This window comes from Sceloporus undulatus, chromosome 2 (assembly GCF_019175285.1).
Source record: "Sceloporus undulatus isolate JIND9_A2432 ecotype Alabama chromosome 2, SceUnd_v1.1, whole genome shotgun sequence".
Taxonomy (NCBI): domain Eukaryota; kingdom Metazoa; phylum Chordata; class Lepidosauria; order Squamata; family Phrynosomatidae; genus Sceloporus; species Sceloporus undulatus.
In genome coordinates, this window is record NC_056523.1 from 178,883,017 (window position 1) to 178,907,753 (window position 24,737).

The 24,737-nt window shown below is 42.4% G+C and overlaps 1 protein-coding gene across 2 annotated transcripts in view; it reads right to left on the minus strand.

Annotated features, from left to right (window-relative positions):
- Positions 1 to 24,413, minus strand: part of PIP4K2C (phosphatidylinositol-5-phosphate 4-kinase type 2 gamma) — a 52,490-nt gene extending 28,077 nt beyond the window's left edge. Inside the window, exons 1-3 of one of the 2 annotated variants that reach the window (XM_042452461.1) lie at positions 24,217 to 24,413; positions 4,729 to 4,826; positions 2,268 to 2,364 (exon numbers count right to left, since the gene is read on the minus strand). In XM_042452461.1, the coding sequence (XP_042308395.1) occupies positions 2,268 to 2,364; positions 4,729 to 4,826; positions 24,217 to 24,345 (324 nt within the window). In that variant the 5' untranslated portion in view covers positions 24,346 to 24,413. Of the gene's footprint in view, positions 1 to 2,267; positions 2,365 to 4,728; positions 4,827 to 9,199; positions 9,241 to 24,216 lie in introns of those variants that run through there. The other variant, XM_042452462.1, reaches the window with a different exon arrangement.
- Between the last annotated feature and the right edge of the window lie 324 nt (positions 24,414 to 24,737).

Genomic DNA, 24,737 nt, shown 5'->3' on the forward strand with positions numbered 1-24,737 from the left:
AGTTTATGTTGTTATTAACTGCCATCAAGCTGACTTCGATTTATGACAGCCTATCAATAAGAGACTTCTAAATCACTAAAGTCTCAACAACTCTGCACAGCTCTTGCAGACACGGAGCCATAGCTTCCTTTGTTGAGTCTATGCATCTCTAATGCATCTTCCTCTTTTCCTACTGCCTTATACTTTATCAAGCATTATTGTCTTTTCTAGTTCATGTCTTCCCATGATATATCCCAAGTACAACAGTCTCAGTTTAGTCAACTTGACTTTTAAGGACTCTCTTTAAGGAGAGTTCAGGTTGGAATTGCTCTAGGAACCATATATTTGTCTTTTTAGCAGTTCACGGTATCTGCAGAACTCCTCTAGGACCACATTTCAAATGAGCTGATTTTCTTCCCATCAGCTTGCTTCACTGTCCACCTTACATAACAATAGTATGGCATATGCAATATTTAAATTGGGGACTTGTATCCTATATGCTACTTTGATTCCTACTGGAAGTATATGTCCAACTAAAAACCATGGCAGTTACATGGAACAGTTGTGAATCTTGTGAAGCATAGCCAAGCCTATCAAGAAGCAGAAATGGAAATAGGTCACCTGTAATCACAAACCACTGGTCTTTCCCCATTTTTAACAGTTTCAAGAGAACAAACCTGCAACTAGCATCTTCAGTTATGTGATTAGCAATCGGGCAATCTTACATAGTATTGTAATCTTAATTATACTTTTAGTGGCATAATTTAAAACCTCTTTAATTCCAGCAGAAGCAGACTTTTATGTATTTGTTGAATTTCAAACCTGCTTTCTAACGAAATGTTCTCAAAAAACTTCATAAACAATCTACTGAAGCTGACCATGCTTCTTTATTTAAATTTAGCCATTTAAATGTAGCACAGTTCTTTAGGGGAATGTTGATTATTTTTAATTACTTTTAATACTTCTCTTTGGCCTAAAATGTCCCAGGTATACCCTAAACCATGGTGCAAATGGCCCTTAGAGGGCAGTGTGTGTGTGTGTGTGTGTGTGTGTGTTTTAAAGAGCAAAGTTGGGTGCAGTGGGAGTGGTGGCCTTCCAAAGTCTTCTAGAGGTCCAATGCAGTCCCCTAGCCTTCTACATTTGCACACCTCATCCTTTACCATGAGAGACCTTATAAAGAAAAGGGCCTCAAATTGCTAATTTGAAAATGGGGATCAAATCAGTTTGATGAATAAATTTAGGAAGGGAACTCCCAGAGTGAAGATGCCACCACAGAGAAGACCCATAACTTATTCCAGTGATGGCAAGCCTTTTACAGACTGAGTGCCCAAACTGCAACCCAAAACCCACTTATTTATCACAAAGTGCCACATTCCTCTGGCTTTCTAGTAACAAACTGGCAAACTCTGTGGTGGGGTGACAGAGCGTGTGCCGACATAGAGGGCTCTGAGTGCCACCTCTGGCATACGTTCCATACTCTGAACTTCTATAGTAGTCAGTATACATGGCCACTAAGTGGGAGGGATTGGGGGGGGGGGAAGAAAAGGAGATCCCAAGTGCTAGAGAGAAAAACTATTATAGTCGCTCTTCCTTTTTTTATGGGGGACCCCCCCAAAAAACCGGAGTTTCATCTATATTCAAGCCCTATTGGTGCGCACCTCATTCATTCTCCCTCTGTCCCTCACGCATAAGCAAGGGACGTAAGTCTGAAGACTGCAAGCATGGAGAGAGGACTGTTCATAGCTATACCTATTAGGCATCTAAAATTTGGTACAGGCTCATCTGAAAGGAGAGAAGCAGGTTTTGTGTGTGTGTGTGTGTGTGTGTGTGTGTGTGTGTGCCTTCAAAGTTGCCTGTCAGCTTATGGTGACCCCATTAATTTCAGAGGGTTTTCTTAGGCAAGGAATATTTAGAGGTGGTTTTGCCATTTCCTTCCTCTGAAATGTACCCTACACCACCTGCTATTCATTGGTGTTCATGCATCTAAGGACTAAACAGCGTGAACCTGCTTAGTTTAGCTGACCCTGCTTAATTTTAGGGTATTTAGAAGAAGCTTGTCTGTGTTGTGTGCCTTCATTCAACTTACGGTGACTCTAATGCAACCCTATCATGGGGTTTTCTTGGCAAGATTTGTTCAGAGGAAGTTTGCCATTGCCATATCCTGAGGTTGAGAGTGACTTGCCCAAGGTCATTCAGTGGCTGAGCTGAGAAACGAACCCTGGTTTCCAGAACAGCAGTCCAGTGTTCCAACCACTACACCATGCGGGCTCCAGACAAAGTTTACTCACCTGATAATCCTGGTCATCAATGTTGAAGCGTTCACGAAGGTTGCGGAAGACCTGTGGGCAGTACTCTTTGAATTTGAAATGGCCAGGCAGGTTTTCCCTGTAGAAGCGGAACAATACATACAGTTACCACAACACTAAAGCCTGGTTCAAAGATATGGCTGAAATAAGATAAAAGAATAGATGGTACCATTTCATAGCCAGAAAAATAGTATATACTTGTGAATGATAAGTAAAAAAGAAACCTTCCTCTAAAAAAACAATAAGCAACAAAAAGAAAGCCCCAAGTATGGCATAGTAGTAAAAGTTACAGCTCAGCCTCTGCTACACTGCTTTCTATTTGCAGAGAGGATTTTGTTTCTTTAAATGTAAAAGGCAAAGGTCTTCCCTTAACAAGATTGTCTAGTCGTGACCAACTGTAGGGAGTAGCGCTCATCTCCATTACTATGCCAAAGAGCCAGTGTTGTCAAAGACAGCTCTGTGATTATGGAACCAGCATGACTGCACAGAATACTGTTACCTTCCCACCAAAGTGTTACCTATTTATCCACTTGCAATTTTTCCATGCTTTCAAACTGCTATGTTGGCAGAAGCTGGGACTAGTGGCAGGAGCTCACTTCATCTTGGGGCATCTGGGCCTCAAACTGTCGATTTGCCGAACTTGCAATAATCAGAGTCTGCGTCTTTGAATATACTGAAGTATAAAAGTATTAATTTCTCCCCACTTTACAGTTCTGCCACATAGGTATTCCAAGCTTTGTCTTCTCCTACTGTGGAGGGAGCATTGGAAGTACCCCTATTGTAAGTCATTCTTATAAGTTCAAAGCCCCTTCTGTTTCCCTTAACAGAGGGGTGAGCTTTCCTGACAAGTGAGCAAGGCTTTATCAAGTAATAGCACTAAACCAATCTGGGCATTATCTCAGTAATCTGTGGTCCATGCCCCATAATCCTCAACCATTAGCCTTCTCTACCACATGGTGTAATCCTCCATCATTATGTCAATGGTTATTATAAGACAGGAAGATAAATCTTGCTTTAGCACTGAGCAGTATATTTCAGAGAGATGGGAAGAGTGAGAGAGAGAAGCATACTATTTCATGTATTATCAGATTCTTAAATACCATTATTTGAAGAAACAGTCCCTGACCTTTTTGAAGTGGTGCCATCTCACATAATTTCCCCCAAATGGGCAAACTATGCCTCAAATTAAATTACTGTATGTTCATAAATGTCTTTAGGATGAACAGACTGGAAATAACCATTTTAAATATTTTTAAAAGAAAACTCTTGGTACCATCCGATAATTGACTTTTCAAGGATCACATGCATTTATCCTGTACTACATCATACCACCCACATATATTTCTTCCCCCTGCTTCTGTATTGCACTTAAGGGCAATGGACCAAGGAAAGTGCCACTAAAAATGATCAAAATGAGATTAAATACATATGACCTATTTAAATACACAGAACACCCCGGCCCAGTCTGTAATGGAATTTCACCAAAATACAAAACAAATAGCCAAAATGCCTGGAAGCAAATGAAAAGCTTGGGGAAATGATCTGTTAAGACTACAAATCCTAGAATCCCTCAGAGAGCATCACAGGCAGCTGACCTGGTTGGGGGATTCTGAGTAGTCCCCAAAAGTAGCATCTCCAAATTCTGAAATAGACTGTCCAGTTGTCCAAACAGGTTGAACAAGATGTGTATGAGAACATATGTAATGCTTTATGTTATTAAATATCATATAGGCAGGGCAGAACAAAATATTTTGCTGCTGGAGGCAAAGGACCAAGGTGGAGCCACCATGTTCAAATACTGAGAGAACTGTAGAATCCAAATGATAACTTTTCTGACCCACAATTGGCCCCGGAAGTGCAAATTAGGGGGTTGCACAAACAGCCCTGAAAGGGTGGCCTCTAGCCACCCCTTCTTCAGCCGGATTGGGATCCAGCCTTTCAAGGGAGCAAGATGGAGCCGCATAAAGCTCTCATTTTTGTGCCCTTGAAAGGGCGCCATAGCTACGTGGCGCGGCTATATGGCCTGAAAGTAGAAAGGCAGCTTAAAGAACCGAACGACAAGCAGGAGGTCCACATAGTTCTATCCTCCAACACAATACTACTCTTCCCCAGAATCTGCTGCCTGAAATGGCCACCTTACTTTGCCTAATGGCAGGACTGGATTGACTTTAAAAAGACAGTTGTAATATGTATGTCCATTTCAGAATGCAGCCATTTGTTCACAGGAGAGAAAGTACTCATTTCCCCAATATAGCCAGCAGGAATGGGAAACAGCATGACATTTAAGTCAGGACTGTTATCAAAAGTTGGTCATCAGAGAGGAGGGAGTTCATAGAGCTAAGTAATGCTCAAGGGTGGCACAGATTCTTTATAACTGCCAGGGCAAAGTTCTGCTGAGAAAGATCAGACACTTTAGTTCTTATACCTCCCAGAAGGGACTCACCTGTTGAACAGATGGTTGTTCACCTTTATTTTGGAATTGGCTTTGAAGTCATCAGGAAGCAGCATTACTGGCTGAGGAACTTGGCTCAGTTCATTGATCTGAAGTGGGAAAACAAAAGGAAAAAAAGAGTTTGCTTGCCCACTATAGTGTCACCTGTCAGTTCTAACATTTTAAGTCTACCAGTGATACCCTGAGCAAGGAAGTAACAAGAAAATCTGTTATCTTTTACAGGAGTGGGGAAAGGACAGCCCATGGCCCAGGCTCCCTGGATCCCACAGTAGCCACTCCCCAAATTCAAAGAAAATCCAAAAAGGTTTCACCCCACCACATGTCTTCCAGGGAACTTGAAGGGCCAATTTCACCACACTGTGGGGGCTCCTTGTCCATTTTATTGATCCCGGTCATTTCTAACATTTCCTGTGAGAAAAATGGGCTCTCCTGGACCAAAGCATGGCAACATGACCCCATCAAATAAAACCCAGAGCTCCCAACAGTTACCTATCTCTGCTCTATTGATTAGTACAGAACTCCAGTCTAAGACAGGCTAGTGCTGCAGCTCACTCGTCTGTAAGTCTAAAAATGTATGGCCAAAAATTGACCCCAAATTCCCAGGTGGACTTATTTATGGCTCAGTATGGTAATGTGATAGCAGCTCTTTCAGATTTCCCCATGTGGTGGGGAATTTCTTTTTCTCTTGAGCCAAGCAGAAAGAGTCCCAGGTGATTGATTGCTCTTAAACAAACAAACAGGATCCCTCTCCCTCCCACACTGGCAGCTTCTGTCTGGGAGTGAAGGGTGAAAGCAAAATTGAAACGCTGAAGCAAAAAGCCTGGATTAGAGTCTTGATGTGCACACATATATATACACACACTGAAGGAGCCTCCAAGTTTTACCCTTGACTTATCCACGGGTTGATTTTGGCCCCAAAACTGCCCTTGATTTATACATTAAGTCGACTTATAGTTGAGTATATATGGTATACTCCAGCTTGAGCCTCAGGTGATTCATGAGATCAGGAGAAACAATGAAGCTACGTCATTAATTTCTCAGGAGTACATCAGAAGGAGATCAGACCAGAAAAAATAATACACATACACAGCTTGAGTGGCTACAGTTTGTTTCCGAGCGCAATTCAAAGTGCTAGTTATTAGCTATAAATCCTTATATCAGGGGTTCCCAACCTGGGGGTCAATCGACCCTTTCAGTGGGGGTCGCCAAGTTGGGACTCACCCCTCCTCCTCCTCCTCCTCCTCCTCCTCCTCCAAGTGGCCAGACCTCCTCTGGCCTGCTGCCACCACGTCTCCTCCTGCCCTATATGGCTTAGATCCTAATTATTTGAAGAACCGTATTTCCCCATATGAACCTGCCAGAACATTAAGATCATCATGAAAGGCTTTCTCTCGGTCCCACCACCATCCCAGACTCCTTTGGTGAGGACACGAGAGAGAGGCTTCTCGGTGGCTGCTCCCACCCTCTGCAACGCCCTTCCACAGGAGGCTAGGCTGGCCCCCTCCCTGCTTGCTTTTTGACTGCAGGCAAAGACGTTTTTATTTAAGCAAGCATTTAAATTGCCTTGGCTGAAGAGCGGGGTATAAATAAATAAGTATTATTATTATTATTATTATTATTATGTAATTTTATATTGTTTTTAGATGGTTTTAACTGATTTAAATTTTACTGTAATGCTTTTTAAATCTGTGAACTGCCTTGGGTCCATTCGAGAAAAAAGGAGGTATATAAATGAAATAAATAAATAAGTAAATACTCAATTCTTGAATGTCATTTTATGCTCAGTTTACCAGCTGCACCAGGCATTCAAAGTCTGTGTGTGTGTGTGCGCGCGGACACACGCACACACATAAGAATAGCCCTGCAGAACACTTGATTTATGACCAACATCAATCTGACCAAGCACAGTGGTTCAGACAGGACTAGCCTTTGAAAGGCTCTGCTACAGGCACATAGCGGGGAATCACCAGGCGAGACAGTGGACTTGAGGCAGTGACAATTGAAAAAGATCAAACCCAGAATCTTAAAAGCTCCCAGGAAAAGAAAAAAAACAAACTACTTTCAAAGAGAGCAGCCATACATCTGATTCTGTTGAGGGTTTTAACCTTGGCTAAACCATTCTGAGGCTCTCATCAGTTCTATCAAAGTAAAATTTCTGCTTGTGACCAGAAAGTACCTTCCTTTCAAAGAAAGACTTCAGAATTAGTGAAGGGCAGTAACTGGGGGAGGAGAGAAAAAGATGAAACAGGGCAGGACAAATGTGAGCATCACTTCCAGTCCAGACTATGAATGGCTAGAAGAGAACAATGCTATTGTCTTTTAGCAATAGCAATAACATTTCTGTACTGCTTATCAGTGCATTTAAATACTCCCTAAGTGATTTACAGTGTGTAAGCTAATTGCCCCCAACAATCCGGGTACTCATTTTAGCGACCTTTGGAAAGATGCAAAGCTGAGTCAACCCTGGAGCCCTGCAGGATTGAACTCACAACCTTGTGGCTGTGAGATGCTGCAGTACTGGCACTTAACCACTGTGTTACCAGGGCTCTTTTACCATGATAAGAACTCTGACCTGGACCAAGACTTGGCTCCTAGCGAAATCAATGGACCAGTCCTGACAAACTTATCCCATCTATTTTAGGAGGAATTAACTTGATCTGGATCCAGTTCTCTGTCTAGCTCTCACTGAAATTGTAGACCCTGTGTTTGGTCTCTACCACTTTGGACAGCAGGTGAGAGATAAATATTTAAATGCTCCTTCATCTTTTTTAATTATTATTCCTTGCAGAAAACTAGCACATTAAGGAGCAGGGCTCATATGAGGAAGAAATTAAAAATGGACATTCAAGACAAGCAAAAGAAATATTTCTTCAAAAACAGATAACTGACCAAAAGAATTAGTTCCCACAGATTATTTCAACAGCCATTAGCATAGATGGAAGCTAGGCCTGCCAGTGATTACCAGGAGCAATAGCTAAAAATGGCACTGTACTTCAAGCTCAGAGAAAATGCCTAGTAGGGATGCCTCAAAAGATTCTGCTGCTTGTCCCAGAGAGGATGGTATCCCCTCTGTGTGTATCTGCATGTGTGCAACCTTTATGTCAACTGACTGCACCCCTTTGAATTTCACTGAGGTTTCTTAAGCGAGGAAGATTCAAGAGTTTGCCAGGTTCATTCCTTTGAAATACAGCCTACAGTACCTGATATATGTTTGTGTCTCCCATCAAAGTATAACCAGAGCCTACTTAGCTTCCAAATTCTACTGGGATCTGATACCTTTGGGGTATTTAGGCCTGCTTTCTTAGGCAGGTAGACCACCCCTTTGCTGCCACATAAAGCAATCTGCTGGCTGGACTGGGAGTTCAATTTCCCTCAACAGTGATAATGGGAAGCAGTTTCCAGTGATAATGGGAAGCAGTTTCCAGTAGACCAGGGGCTTCAGGCTACTTTAGTAGGCTCAGGACAAGTGGTATGGCAGAATGGATTAGCTGTTGAGTCCAAGAAGAACTAGGGGCTATCACCTCTGTCTATCTGGGGTGACATCTGCTATCTGAACTGATTTCCTCACTCTAGCCTATCTAAATGAAGTACTGAAACTGGAGAAAGTACTAGAAAAACCTTTCATCCATTTTCATCACTGGGATTGATTTTTCTTGGTGCTCTACCAGCAACTTCCCCGAGGCATCTAACTAGCTGCTGTTTAGGACAGCATTCTGAGCTATGATGGTTGTCACCTCTCAGGAATGCTGTAGTTATATATGCCTGCATGGCAGGAGGTTGGACTAAATGGCCCTTGCAGTTTCTTCCAGTGATTCTATAAGCTCTCAAAACTAAGACCATTCTCTGGAAACTCATGCCTGTATCAGCATACAGTGGTCTGAAGTGACCAATCATTATTACAGGGACTGTGTCAGCAACAGCCTGTCAGCACCATTTTTCATTAAATGGGACTCATATAAGGATACCAATTCAGAAGTAATGGCTATGAACTAATCTCCTCTGAATCTTGATTGAGTAAATAAAAGCCCAAACTGAAATATGGCTATTGCTTCCCCATGGGGAAGGAGTATTACCTCAGACAGCTTCATTCTTTGGAAAGGAGCCCTGGTGGTGCTGTGGTTAAATGCAGGTACTACTGCCACAACATTGTGATCCCAGGGCTCCAAGGTTGACTCAGCCTTCATCCTTTCATGGATTGGTTAAAATGAGTACCCAGTTTACTGGGAGCAATTGGCTTACACATTGTAAACCGCTTAGAGAGTGCTTAATTCACTAGTAAGCAGTATAGAAATGTAAATGCTATTGCTATCGCTTTCAAATATTCTTCAACTGAAAAGCCGGGAAACATGGACAATATCAGTAGCCTGGTTGCCAAAAGTGACCCACATACTATTCATACTGATACAATTACACAGAGAAGAATGAAAATGACAAGGCCATTTGTCCATTTGGGATGGCTTGCCTGCAAGTGCTGACAGAGGAGAATCGATAATTCATCAGCTACGGAAGTGTGGAGACCTAGAAAATGGCACAGCACAAATATACTATGAACTTCAAAATGCCTAGACTGTTTTGCTCCCCTCAGCACATCCCAAAGTACTGCTGCTGTAGCCTTTTCTCCAGAACACAAAGCAGGAGTGGCTGTCACCAGATTAAATCAATATTTAAGGTATTCTAACAGTCACTGAGTTCACATTTGTATTTATTAAAAGAAAAGAAACATACTTGTGCACAAGCAGCACTCTTGTAATATAATTACTTGCACTTGATGACTGTCCTGATGTGGGTTTAATGTTTTTCCTCCCAAGAAATGTTAATCAGACAAGCACAACACAACTACATTTGAGAATATCTCTAGGAGATCAGTGGTTGTCAACTGGTGGTGCATATACCACCACTTGGAAGTAGAAGTAGTCCAGGGGATGCAGAGTCTTCATAACAATTTTCAGTTACTTATAGAAATATTTTTGCTTATTTCTGTTTACTCCCAACATTGCTACGGAATTTTTGTGTCAACAAAACTTATTATCAACCAGTGGTTATTAAGCGGTTGTTGTTTTTTTGAGGGGGGGTGTCCACAGAACCTTTTGAGAATCTGCTGAAAAGCTATGGAGCCCCCCTCCAGTAGTACTAATCCCTAACCTTTTCTTTTCCTACTGGGGAGCGGAAACCTTTGTCTGCTCCTCAACTATAATGCAGAACAATAGCACATATTGAACATCCCTTCTGTATTTAGTATCCCCCAAAATGTTAAAACCCTGCTCTCAGTCATTACCAGGATGCTCAGAAGCTAAATTTGTCCTCAGTGTTTTCACACATGGGGCATACTACATCAAAAATACCAAGGGAAGCTGAATTGTGCAACATATATAAATTCTGCAGATTAAGCAAACTTGCTCTTTTTCTATTATTCTTCATAATTTAAACAGTGAAATACTCACTATTAAAAAAGAAACCAGCATTCTGATGTTGGCAGTCAGAGAGAAGGGCAAGGTTCTATAGTAACACTGGCAGTACCCACACTGCAAAAGTAATGCAGTTTCACACCACTTTAACTGTCATGCCTCAATGCTATGGAATTATGGGAATTATCTGTTGTGGCACCAGAGTTTTCTGGCAGAAAGGGCTAAGTATCTCACAAAACTGCAATTCACAGAACTACATAGCATTGAGCCATGGAAGTTAAAATGGTGTCAAACTGGATTGTTCCTGCAGTGTGGATGTGCCCCAGAAGTCCGGCACATAGTGTAAAGAAGACATCTTCAGCTATCTATCTCACTGACTTCTGGGGTTTCCACATACTTTACCTGCACACTTTCAAGACCTTCCCTGGAGGTCTTTAAACAGAGGTTTGATGGCCATCTGTCGGGGATGCTTTGACTGAGAGTTCCTGCATGGCAGGGGACTGGACTGGATGGCCCTTGTGGTCTCTTCCAACTCTACAATTCTATGATTCTATATTTTCCCAAGCATTAAGGCCAGAAACTTGCTGTTAAAAATTCAATGGTGTTACAGAGTTGATTGACAATGGGAACAAAATTACAAAACAAAAGGAGATAATAAACCTCTTCTTTCAAGAATATTCAAAATTATTCAAAGATTTTAAAAACTTAGATATTTATGGTTCAAATATAACAGAATTTGTAAATTTGAATAAGGAACAAAAAGAACTTTTGGAAGTACCTATTACAAAACGAAATTTTATTAGCAATTCAGGGTTTAAAAGAAAACAAAGCGCCAGGCATAGACAGATATACAGCAGTATTTTATAAAATATTCAAGATGGAATTGATAGATCATTTACAAGAGTTATTAAATAAAATCCCAACAGAAGGTATGCCTGATTTATGGTCCTATAGTGAAATTATTCTTATTCCTAAAGAGGGTAAAGATATGAAAGAGGTGTCTAATTATAGACCCATATCGTTACTAAATTTCGATTACAAGATATTTGCAATGATTCTGGCAAACAGGTTAAAAAATATATTAAAAACCATAATTCATGAAGATCAGAATGGATTTACACCAAGTAGACAAATAAGATTCAGTTTGAGAACAATAATAAATACTTTGGAATATTATAAAACAAATAAAGAAAAAAATTACTTTTGATTTTTATCAACGCCGAAAAGGTGTTTGACAATGTAAAATGGCCCTTTCTGTTTGAAACGCTTAAACAAATGGGCTTTGGGGACAATTTCTTAGGAAATATAAAAAACATCTGCAAATGTCAAAAAGCTTATATTTCAATAAATGGAGAAAAGACATCAGAGTTCCTTATAGATAAGGGGACAAGACAGGGCTGTCCCTTGTCCTCCCTGTTATTTATTTCTGTTCTGGAAGTCCTTTTAAGCTCTGTAAGAGAAAATGCAGAAATTAGAGGCATAAGAGTTAAAAATAGGGAGATAAAGCTAAAAGCTTTTGCGGACGATATAGTTTTAATACAGTACTAGACAATCCCCTAAAAAGTATGGAAACATTGAAGCAAAAATTGGAAACCTTTGGAAAACTAGAGGGTTTTAAAGTGAATAAAAATAAAACTTGGTTATTAACAAAGAATATTAACAAAAAAGAAAGAAATTTAACAGAAGAAAAATTGGGTTGCAAAATTAAGGATAAAATTGAATATTTGGGCATCTGGTTATCAAATAATACTTCGGATCTTTTTGATTTAAACGTTAATGTGGAAAACAATTCAAAATGAATTTTAAAAATGGAAGGGTTTAAAGCTTTCCTTATTGGGGAAGAGTGCAACAATTAAAATGTGTATCCTTCCGAAACTCTTATTTCTTTTTTTAAACCTTCCAGTAATCCAGAACCAGAAAATAATTATGCAATGGTATAAAGAATTAAGGGAATTCATTTGGGATGGGAAAAGGACAAGAATTAAGTGGACAACTATGAAAGATACAATTAAAAGGGGTGGCATGGCGGTACCAGATATTTTATTATATTATAGGGCAGCCTGTACTGTATTGTATGTATGGAAGATTGGTGTAAAATAAGTAAATCAAATTCTATATTATTAGAACGATATAACATTCAGTACAGTTGGCATGCATATGTCTGGTACGATGGCCATAAAAGGGATAAAGTCGTTAATGATCACTTATTAAGAAAAACATTAATTAATAACTGATTAATTGTAAAACAAATGTTTTGTATTGGGCTTCCCTTTTGGGTCTCCCCACAAGAGGCCTTTTAGGCCAATGGGAGAAAGGTCAGAAGTGGTTTACATATAGAGATATACTGACCTATGATAATGAAGGAAATATCAATTTAAGAACAAAAAATGAAATTGAAATTAGAACAAGTTCTCACATAAATTGGTTGAACTATATTCAGATTAAAGAAAGATTCATAAAAGATGTGAATTTATTTGGTTTTGAGAAAGAAAATATTGAATTGGACACTATCTTAATAAACGATGAAGGGGAAAAGTTATTAAGCTAAATCTATAATATCTTACTGAAAAGATCTTTAGAAGAAGTGGAAATTAAGGATTTCATGATGAAATGGGCACAGGAGCTGGGCTACAACTTAGATTTGGGAAAATGGGAAAATGCAAGATTAAAAACAAAGAAATTTACTGTAGCACAATCATTAAAAGAAAACTATTTTAAAGTTGTAAATAGATGGTATCTCACACCACCATATTCATTAGACAGAATATATAAACTATAGGATAACTGGTGTTGGAGATGTCAAAAGGAAGTGGGTACATACTTGCATATGTGGTGGCATTGCCCATTTATAAAGTCTTTTTTGGGGAAAGATTCATCTGGAAATTAAGTTGATGTTAAAAATTGATTTTGATTTGTTGCCAGAATTATATCTTCTAAACATGACCTCACTACTAGGCCTTGATGAAGAAAGGAAATTTTGGAAAATAGTATTATATTTAATATCTGTGGCTAGAATGATAGTAGCAAAGAATTGGAAATTACCTTTTACTCCTCGCATAGAAGATTGGCGAAATGAAATACTGGAAATGAAAGAACTAGATAGATTAACAGCATCATTAAACAAAACAGATATGGCTAAATGTCCCCCCAGAATCACACCATGCACACAGGGCTGTTTATAGTAGTCCAATCCTGAGCATGGGGGTGGAAAATGGTAAATATTCTACACTGACTAATGCTGAATGCAGTGTAAGGACCTTGCATAAATTGAACCAGCTTCCCACAAGAAGGCTCTCTACACATCTGCTGCTCCAAAATTCTCATCATCCTCATAGAGGATGGGAATAGTAGTCCATGAGCTTTAGTCCAACATATCTGCAAACATACAGTTTACATTCAACCCAAGCAACATGGCGGATCTGGCCTATGCAGCGTCAAGCAACACTATGCAGTGTCTTTAAAATGTTCTCTGAGAAGAACAAAGCCCCTTTCCAGTTCAGATATGACCTACCTAATTAGGCTCAGCACTAAGACAGATACCAAAAATAGGAACCGTTATTGATACCACATGGAACAAAAGATTTAAAAAATCAGTCAAGCCCACTCCCTGTCACTTTTGCATATCTTCAACCATAACACTCATCCCATTTCTTAATCTGCTCGTTTTTTAAAAATTGTACAAAATAAGTATCAATTTCCATACATAACTTTTTCTAAAATAAACACTTTTGTATGCAACATTCTTTTAAAAGGTTTTTTTTAAATAATAATAACAACAACCAAGAACTGTTCTGTAAGATTTGGAGAACTGCAGAATCCAAATGATAACTTTTCTGACCCACAATTGGCCCCGGAAGTGCAAATTAGGGGGCTGTACAAACAGCCTTGAAGGGGTGGCCTCTAGCTGCCCCTTCTTCAGCCGGATTGGGATCCAGCCTTTCAAGGGAACAAGAAGGAGCCGCAAAAAGCATCTAATTTTTGTGCCCTTGAAAGGGCTCCACAGCTACGTGGCGCAGCTATATGACACTCTTTCGGCGCTGCATCATCTAGAAACAGCACTAGAGGCGCGCCATGATGCCGTGCGCCATCAAAAGCGGCACATGTCATCAGGGCGCCCTGGGGAGGTGGAGTCAGGCATGCATCATCCGGATGCTATGCCCTGACTCTGCCCCCAGGCTGGCCTTTCAGGCCAGTCTGTACAAAGCCTAGATCAGTTTAAAAACCAATTCTGAAGCATCCCCATGTGGAACATACAGGCCTGCAAAGTCTTGGCCTGAGAGGAGCCCACAAAATCTTTGGAGTGCTGCTTGCTGGGACTGTCAAAAAACAAAGGGAGACAGGGAGAGGAAAGAAGTGTGGACAAGAGAACAAGCCTACAAGGGAGTATCAAGCGTTGGACAACCCGGTCATGGCAAGATATCCTGCTGACATTCAACACTGGCCCAGAGGGAGCCAGCCTGTGTTGTACTGAAAATTATTTAGGAGGGAGAACCTGCTGGAGGTTGCTAGAGTGCAAATCGCATCTGCCTAGGGTTGCCATAATTGTCCACTTTTCTTCCTAAACCAAAGCAGTCAATGTAGTAAGGGCTGATGGAAAATGTAGTCTAATAACATCTGGAGGGCCAGAGGTTGCCCACCCCAGCCTATAATAACAGTTCTCGTTGGTCTTTAAATACTGTTTTTCATGCTATCAAATCCTGGCAGAGGCCCAGGCATCATGGCTCTAACTGAGTGATTCAGAGTTACAGGAAAATGTTACGTCTCATGGTTTGAGCTAATATTTGTCATTTTTAGATCACAAAACATGCCAGATACGTGCAACTAAAAACTCTGAAAAGCAACAAGATTCATTGTGACCTGTGCTCAATTTAGCATTATCTGCAATCAGATTTGACAATGACTTTACTATACTCTATGGGCCAAGCCACTTGCCCTTCTAAGTTTGGAGCTTTACTTAAAATGGGTGCTATTAGAGAACTTTGTGACCTTGCATTGAATCTTCTCTACTGCTTTGTTTTTTTAAATCTGTATTTTAAATTGTTTCTAGCTGGCTAGCTTTAAAAATAATTAAAATAATTTCCCATTATTTATATCATTTTGTTATGTCACATTGTTGTTTAGCTACACTGAACCTTTTTAATGAAACAAATAAAAATGAACCCAAAATCCTCACACACACCCACAGAGGCAGCCAACTGCTATACAGTCAGCCCTCCTTATCCATGGATTTTTTAATCCACGGATTCAAGCATCCATGGCTTGAAAACATTTTTTTTAAAGTATAAATTCTAAATAGCAATCCTTGATTTTCATTTTTACATAAGGGACACCATTTTCCTATGCCAAAATGTTTAACAGGACTTGAGCATCCACAGATTTTGTTATCCATAGGGGATCCTGGAACCAAACCTCAGCGGATACCAAGGGCCCACTGTATGCATAAGGGACCAGGAGTCTAACAGAGGGCATTCAAGAAGGAACAGAAGAAGGCACTTAGATTCTTTCCTAAACAAGCCAACGAAGGAAAAGACATAGATCCTGTGCACAGCAGAGGCATATTTTACCAGACCAGAAGGAAATAACAAGATGGTGCCCACTGCCTTTCTGTGTAGAAAAGCTGAGTGGATTAGAAGCTGAATCTTTCAGCATTGACAATGTGACAGAATCTTCTATTGTACTTGATAGCAGCAACCTGCATGAAAGGAAGCAGCACAGATGGCTGTGAGCACACAGTGCTCTTCTCTGATACCTTCTTGTCACTTTCTTATATGACAGCCATATACTCTTTGTCTCTCTGTAGCTTTCTTAATTAGGGGTTTCAGTGGCTCTGGTAGCTTGCTCTCTCTTCCTAAGGATGGCAATATCTGGCTTGAAGTACTGGAGGGTCCCTCCCCTTTCTTATAACTTTGTGCCCATCTCCGGCAAATCACACATCACCATGTGCAGATACTGAACAGAGGCCAAGAGTCAACAGTTTGACAAAGGTACTGAAATCAGGTAACCAGAAGATAAAACCTGCTACTTCTATCTAATACAGTACAGGGATCAGGAACATGTTGGCTCTCCAGATACTGTTGCACTGCAATTCTCATCAAGCCTTATCCCTAGCTAGCTGCCTAGAGCTGATGGGAGGTATAGTCCATTTGGAAAGGTACATATTTCCCAGCATTTCCCTAATAGTAAGAGCAAATCTTCCCCTTGCTTTGTTATATAGGGAGGGAAATAAGCACTATATTTGTTGTTAGCTGTCCTCAAGCTGACCCTTACTCATGGCAACCCTGTCAATGAGACACATCCAAGTATGTCCTCCATTGCTCTGCTTAGGTCCTGTGGCCTCCCCAATTAAGTCTATCCATCTGACATGTGGTCTTCCTCTCTTTCTACTTCCCTCTACCTTTCCCAGCATTATTGTATTTTTATGAGACTTGACTTCTCATGATGTGGCCGAAGTATAACAACCTCAGTTTGATCATCTTGGCTTCCAAGGAGACTTCTGGCTTAATCTGCTCAAGGGCCCATTTGTTTGTCTTTTTGGCTGTTCACGGGATCCTCCTCACTCTTCTCCAGCACCACATCTCAAATTAGTTTATTTTCTTCTTGTCTCCTTTCTTCACTGTCCAACTCTTGCATCCATAGATGGTGATGGGTAATAACATGGATTGTACAATTCTAACTTTCATGTTCCAGTAGCACATCTTTATTCTTTAAGATCTTGTCTAGTTGCCCTTCCCATTCCTAATCTTCTGATTTCTTGACTGTAGTCTCCATTCTGATCAATGTTTGATCCAAGTTATGGCAACTCTTTAAATATTGCGACTTCCTCTTTGTCTATGTTGAATTTATGTAGTTTCCCTGTGGTCATTATTTTTCTTTATGTTCAGCAGGCCTGCCTTTGCACTTTCTTCTTTGACCTTCCTTATTAATTGTTCCAAGTCCGTGATGTTTTCTGCTAGTAGTATGGAGTCATCTGAGTAACTTAGATAGTTGATTTTCTTTCAGCACTATATACTGTACTGCCAAGCATTATAAAACTTCCACATATCTAATAATGCTGTTTCTTTGGCACCATTCCTCCCACAAAGTAAAGATCAGAGCAGGGCTAACTGAGTCAACTTCACTTGCAAGTAAGCTCTAAAGAGAAGCCACCTAAACCAAAAACAACTAACCATACAGAGGATGACTACGCACACAGGGTTAACGGGTTACAACTCAGACATTGTACAGTCAGCCCTTCTTATACGCAAATTTGCCATCCACAGATTTGAGCATCCGCGGATGGCAAACCCAAAGGTTGTCCCCAATGGAGGCGCGCATGCACACATGCTGCCATTGGGGACAGAAGTCCCTCTCCTTCCCTCCTCCCTCCTCCCCTCCCCTCCCTGCCTCCCTCTTTCCCTCCTCAGGAGGCCGAAGCTTGGCCTCCAGCACGGCCTTCCGGCATTTACACAGCCATGGCCTCCTCGCGACCTCTGCAGAAGAGCCAGGTGGCGGCCTGGAGGCTTCTTGGCCTCCAACACCACCTGCCCTTTCCCATGGCAGCAGCGGCAAGAAAGTAGGGAGGCCGTGCTGCGGCTCTACCTCCTCGCCGTCACCACAGTCGCAGAAGGTCCAGGTGGCGGCCTGGAGGTCTCTTGGCCTCCATCACCAGCCGGCCTTTCCTGAGGCAGCAGTGAGGAGGAGTGAGGCCACGCTATGGCTCTACCTCCTCACCGCCACCTCCGCAAAAAAGCTGGGTGGTGTTGGAAGCCAAGAGGTCTCCAGGTCGCCACTCGGCCCTTCCACAGTGGCGGCGGCGAGGAGGCCAAGGCTTGGCCTCGGCCTCTGCTGCCTTGTCTTTCTCCTTGCCGCCGCCACCGCCACAGAAGGGCCATTTCTGCGGTGGCGGAGGTGGCGATGAAGCCGTGAGGCCATGCTGGAGGCCTCTGAAGCTACTGCTTCGCCTCTTCGCCACCTGGCCCTTCCGCGACAGCGAGGAGGCAGAGCAGTAGCTCCAGAGGCCTTCATGGCCTCCAGCACTGCCACCTGGCCTCCTCGCAGCCTCGGCCTCCGCCGCCGACACGGGAATGGCCGGGTTGTGTTGGAGGCCAAGAAGCCTCCAGGTTGCCACTTGGGCCTTCCACAGTGGCAGTGGCCACAAGGAGGCCGGGAGGCCATGCTGGAGGCCAAGCTGGAGGACAAGCTTCGGCCTCCTTACCGCCACTGCCGCCGCAGAAAGGAGAGGTGGCGGCCTGGAGGCCTCTTGGCTTCCAACACCACCTGGCCTTTTCACGGAGGCGGTGGCGAGGAGGCCGAGGCGGCGGCAGCAACCAAGGAGGTAAGTAGGGAAGGAAAGAGGGAGGGAGGGAGGAGAGGGACTTTTGTCCCCAATGGCAGCACACGTGCACACACGCCGCCATTAGGGACAATGAGACTTGAGCATATGCGGATTTTGGTATACACGGGGGGTCCGGAACGGATCACCCGCATATACCAAGGGCCCACTGTAGTTATTAGGAATCCTAGCCAAGTCATATGACTCCAAAGTTTCCCTTCTGCCCAAAGGAAAGAATCCAAGACATGCAAGGCAATTTTAGTCCCATCTTCTCAATTTTATCCCGTTTCTTAGGAAAAACAAACCACAGCAAGCGTTATTTTCATGCACCAATGCAAACATAGCAGTCACACTTTTGGAAGTGCTGTAGGGCAAAGCGGAAGGAAGCAACTGGTCTTTTGTACACCAAAGGAAGATGCCTGCAGCAAAAAGGACATTTGCAACACAGAAGCACATGCTACAAGGCCCACATACCAGCTGCCTCCTTCATTCCAGAATATGAATTATTTTGTGACTGTTCCATGGGTCTCAGATTCTCCCCCCACACTCTGGGGTCGTAAAACTGCTGGAATCAGAGGAAAGGGGTCAGTCGAGCTTAGAGAGGTTTAAGGATGGAATGTAGTCTGTCTGCTTAAAGCCTGTGTGCACATCCCACAAAGAGAGGAAATTACTTTTCTACAGAAATGCATGCTCTGCCTCAAGGTCTTCACTCGGTCTGCTCCATCTGGAGGCTGGGAAAGCAACCTCCTTTTGGAGCCCAAATGAGGCCAGGCTCATGAGCACAGAGCACACACCAAGATAGATTACAGAGACTTTAACATATTTATAAGAGCAGTGTACAGTATTCCTAATAAGTTTTCAATGCACAGATGAAACTACCTGGGTAGGGAACCTCTGACTCTCCAGGTATTTTGATCTCATCTCCCATATGGCATTGCAAATATGTCTGAATGGCAAGAGACTGTGGAAACTATGTTACAACAATATCTAGAAAGCTGAATGTTCACTACCCCTACTTTGAACCAATGAAAAGGGACCCTTCAGCAAGCAATGTCAAGATCAGGATAAATACCAGGACACTCACAGCTCATTTCACTTGATCATCTTGTAACATGCAATGGACAACTGAGAAATCAGAAGTCAAAAACACCAAGAATAGGAGCTGGGAAACTGGTGTGCTCCAAAGGTTTTGTTCACAACTGAGACCACCCCCTTCTACAGGCCATCCTCGGCAGGGACAACAACAGCAAAATATTTAGAGATCACCAGCTGCTTCTTACCCCAACAAGAATATAAACAGAGATTTGTTGACTCAATTCTCCATTTTCTTTGATGGAAAAAAAAATCCATGCCCCTTTCATTAAATCTGAGATTTGGGAAATGGGAGCTACATTGACACCCTCCTCCATGAAACCCATGGGAAGCAACAACCCCTACCATTGAATTTGCTGCAATAGCAACAGAAAAGAACATTGCTTTCAGTTTAAATGAAGTGTTCACACTGTGGAACAGAATTCTGTTTGTAAACAACATGTGTGGAAGTATACAGCCAATTTAAAGGGAAACTGGTACGTTTTTATCAACCACACCAGCCCCCCAAAAAAAAAATTGACAGCAGGGACATTGGGTAAACCTATACTCCATATGTTGTTCATACCTTCTCTAAAGGGAAAAGGGTATTTGGGGAGGATAGCTGCAGCATGCTGAGGGTTGTTTTGATTTTTGTAGCTCCAAAACTAAAAGTAAAGACCCTCCAGTTTTAATTTCATTGACTGAACTTTTCGGAGTGAAATACTTTGGCAAATAAAAGCTCCTAATAACTTTCCTTAACACTTCATAATACCAATTTTATATGTAGATTACAAGGGTTTTTAAAGTCCATTTGTGTAGAGACCTTTCTACTGTGCATTATGTGGATGTGGAGTGTGAGCAACACAAATAGCAATTTATTGACTGATTCTTTCCGAAACTTTGAAGGCTATCAGCTGGAGTTTGAAAACAAAGACAGAGAGAGGGGCGATTTTTTTTTTTTACTGAACCGCAAGTGAGCAGTTAAATTCATTTTATACTTGTTCCATTTTGCAGGGAGGAACCTACATACAGGACAGTTCCATAGGGGGTTTGAGTAAAGCACAAGAAAGTATGCTTTAAGGAACATGCCAGAATTTAGCTTTAATTTACCATCCTATATCTGAGCCATCCAAGCATTGCTAGAGGATCTCCATGCTCTCTCACTGGATTCAGATGTGGCAGAGAAATAGTGAGGTGTCATCAGTATATTCCTCATGCTTTTTCGCAAGTATCCTTGCACACTCAAGTCTAACTCCTTCCCATCTTTTCCAGGGGCTTTCTGCTTTGCTGGAGATGATCCCTTCAATCTCAGAACTGGGTATCAGATTAATATGGAGCATAGGCAGTTCCAGAAGCACTACCACCTATATCCCTCCCTCCTGCAGTTACAGCCTTCTGATTAAAGAAGCATTCCTTCTCTAGCCTTAACAGAGAGATTAACAGAGTACCTGTCCTTCCTTCCTGAATAGCTACTCTATGAAACCTATTCATAAGCAATAAATAAGAAAGAAGGAGAGCAGGTATGCAGACTACAAAGACCTTATAGATATGGAAGGAAAATCTTCTCCCAAAAGAAATACCCTTACAATGCACTACTCATGATCTTTGATTAGCAAACTCAATATCTGTTAGGCAATCCTCATTCAATAGATTTGAAAACAAGGGATAAGATAAGATCATGATTATAAAAAAAAAGGGTAGGAATATTTGATGATATGTTTTGGCTTACTGACATTTCAGTGCAAGCACTTGACAGGTGATTCCTTCATTCCTCTTCCCAGCACCAATCCTCAAAGCAGTAAGATATCATTTAAGATCAGGGAAGTCATCAAGAAAATATCAATTTACTTGTGTCATTACTACTTACTTTTAAAATAGCTTTCAAATAATACCCTCAGCATAGGTTCAAAACAGTTTACAAAAGAAAAAAAGCTGAACATAAGAAAAAAAGAAAAAATTCTCAAAAAGGAGTTTATTGTCTGTTTCAGTTAAAAACTCCCAAACAGTTAACCACTAACTTTTCCATGTTTGCATAAAGTCAATAGACAAATAAAAAACTATTATGTTGACTAGATGATCCCATCCTACCACCATGAATCAGGGACAGGAAAAAAAGGGAGGGACAGGAAATATGGCCTAAATACCCTAAAGGGACCAAATCCATCTGATCTTGAAAGCTAAACAGGGTCAGCCAAGATAAGCACTTGGATGGGAGACTGCCAATGAATACTGGGTACTGTAGGCTGTATTTCAGAGGAAGGAAATGGCAAAACCACCTCAGAATATTCCTTACCTAAGAAAACCCTATGAAATTCATGGGGTCGCCATAGCTTGACAGCTGACTTGAAAGCACATACATAAAATGTTCAAGAGTAGGGGGTGAGCTTGTTTGACAATAAGATCAATATCAGTGAAGGATTTCACAGAATATGCTATGCTAAAAGGTGGCAGGGATGGGCAGGGTGAGGTCGATTCTGTGACTAATTCTGAATCAGGATAAAGAAAGAACCACACTTTCTTCTTCCCTTTCTTTTAGCCATGAATCCTGCAGTGTGGGATTCAACATCTTCCAGGGATACAAGATTTTTTTTAAGGCGTGGATCTCAACATGAACAGTCAGATAATTATTAGATTTGGCTTTTGCAGGTACAGTGTGCTGTAGTGATTTAAGTGTTGGATTATGACATCAGGTTTCAATTTCCAACTCGGCCATGGAAATCCATTGGGTGTCCTTGGGCAAGTCACACACTCTCAGCCCGAGAAAACACAGAGATAAGTTTGCCTTAAGGTCACCATAACTCAGAAACCACTTGAAAGCAAACAATAAGGCACTTTGGGCAGTGGGGAGAGATTACCTTCCTCACCTGTCATCCTTAAATATGAAGATTCTGACAAGCATCACTTCTGCTTAGATATGCCCTCCATATGTCCACTGCAACTGATGCCTACATATGCGTGCCTAGGATAGACTGCAGGCTGCCTTTATCATTCCTGGGAGGGCTCAATGGCAACTGCTCTCTTGGTATTTCTTACTGCATGATCATTTAGGGCACTTGTGACTGATCTCATTTCAGATGAGGTTCAGCTACATAAGAGGTCAAGCGCTGCTACCGCAGTGCAAAATTAATACAGTTTGACACCATTTCAACTGCCATGGTTCCATCCTATGGAATCCTGGGATTCATAGCTTGTGGTGGCACCAACAGCCAGCATGGCATAGTGGTTTGAGGGTGGGACTATGATTATAGAGACCAGGGTTCAATTCCCAGCTTGACCATGAAACCCACCTTGGGGCTCTCAGCCCCAGGGGAAGGCAATGGCAAACCTCTTCTGAACAAATCTTGCCAAGAAAGCCCCATGATAGGTTCCCCTTAGGGTTGCCATAATTCAGAAATGAATTGAAGGCACACAACAACAAGTGGCATCACAGCTCTCTGACAGAGAAGGATAAATAGCTCTTGTTCTTGTTAAGTGCCTTTGCATCGAACTTGACTCATGGCAACCCTGTGAATAAGGCATCTCCAAGACCCCCTATTCTCTACTGCTGCTTACATTTTGCAAATTCAAGCTTGTGACTTCATTAATAGAGTCCATCCATTTAGCATGTGGCCTTCCTCTCTTCCTGCTGCCCTCCACCTTTCCTAACATTATCATCTTCTCATGATGTGGTCAAAGTACAATAGCCTCAGTTTCATCATCTTGGCTTCCAGGCTTGATCTGTTCAATGACCCATTTACTTGTCTTTTTTGGCCATCCACAGTATCCTCTGCACTCTTCTCCACAAAGCTACAAGTCCCAGAATCACATTGCCTTGAGCCATGGACAGTTAAAGTGGTCTGCTGTATAGATGCAGACCTGGTAGTCCAGTTTTGGCAGATCATTTCAGGGGGGACTCAGTCCCCAGCCATGGTGAGCAGACATCTTTCTTTTTCCAGGACACGTCCTACCTTTCAAACTTCCATCCAGGAGGAATCCTAAAAGGTTGTCCATTCTGAGCATGACTAGAATCACAGCATCATAGAGTTGGAAGAGACCCCAAGGGCCATCCAGTCCAACCCCATTCTGCCATGCAGGAAATCTCAATCAAAGCACCCCTTGTGACAGATGGCCATCAGCCTCCGTTTCAAGACCTCCAAGGAGGGAGACTCCACTGCTCTCCGAGGAAGGAGTTTGTTCCACTGTCGGACAGCCCTTTCTGTCAGGAAGTGCCTCCTAACGTTGAGACGGAATCTCTTTTCCTGCAGCTTGGATCCATTGCTCTGGGTCCTAGTCTCCGGAGCAGCAGGAAACATTATCTATGAGGGTTCTGAGCTGTTCTTTGGTCATGCCCTAGGTTTGTTCTGGAAGGGCCTCCATTTTGCAAAGCCTTGTCCTGCTTTGCGGTCAGGAGGACATCTGCTCGCCCTGACCCTGGCCACCCTTGACTAGGTACTGTGCACAAGAGTTAGAATCGTACAAGCCACTGTATTCCCTGTTACCAGGTATGGCTGTGAGGGCTGGACAGTGAAGAAAGAAGATAGGAAGATGTGGTGCTGGAGGAGAGTGCTGAGGATCCCATGGACAGCCAAAAGGACAAACAAATGGGCCCTGGAGCAAATCAGGCCCGAAATCTCCATGGAAGGTGAAGTCAAAGGCTTTCACAGCGGTGCCAAACCGGGTTATTTCCCCAGTGTGACTGGAGCTATCCCTTACCTGGTGGTTGATGCCCCATCCCAAGACGCCCAGCAGAGGGTCGGCGGACCGCAGCACCTTCACCCGCTGGGGGACGAAGTGCTTCTTCTTGGTCTTGGTGCGGGGCCCCGCTGCAGCCACACCGGCCATCCTTCTCGCTCCCCTCTCTCTTTCTTCTCCCAGTTTAGTCTAGCCGCCGGCAACGGAAACAGCGATCAGCTGATGCCGCCGTCACGTGACTAGGAGGAGGGGGCGGGGACAATCTAGGACGTTGCTCCTTGGCTCGAGCGGCGGCCAATGGCTGCGCGTGAGTTGGACTTCCGGTGGAGGATGGAAAGGGGGCGGTCCTTCGGGGCTTGAGTGGCAGTCAGAGCGAGGGTTCTGAGGGGAGCTTCAGCCAAAAGGCTATCAAAGCGACTTACAAATTGTCAGTTAGACATTAATATATAGTTTAAAGTTGAAAAACACTCCCAAATTCGTGCCCTTCTGGTTCAAGATGAAGGATGTGACAAAACAAAAGCTGAAGAACACTCCTGTAAATG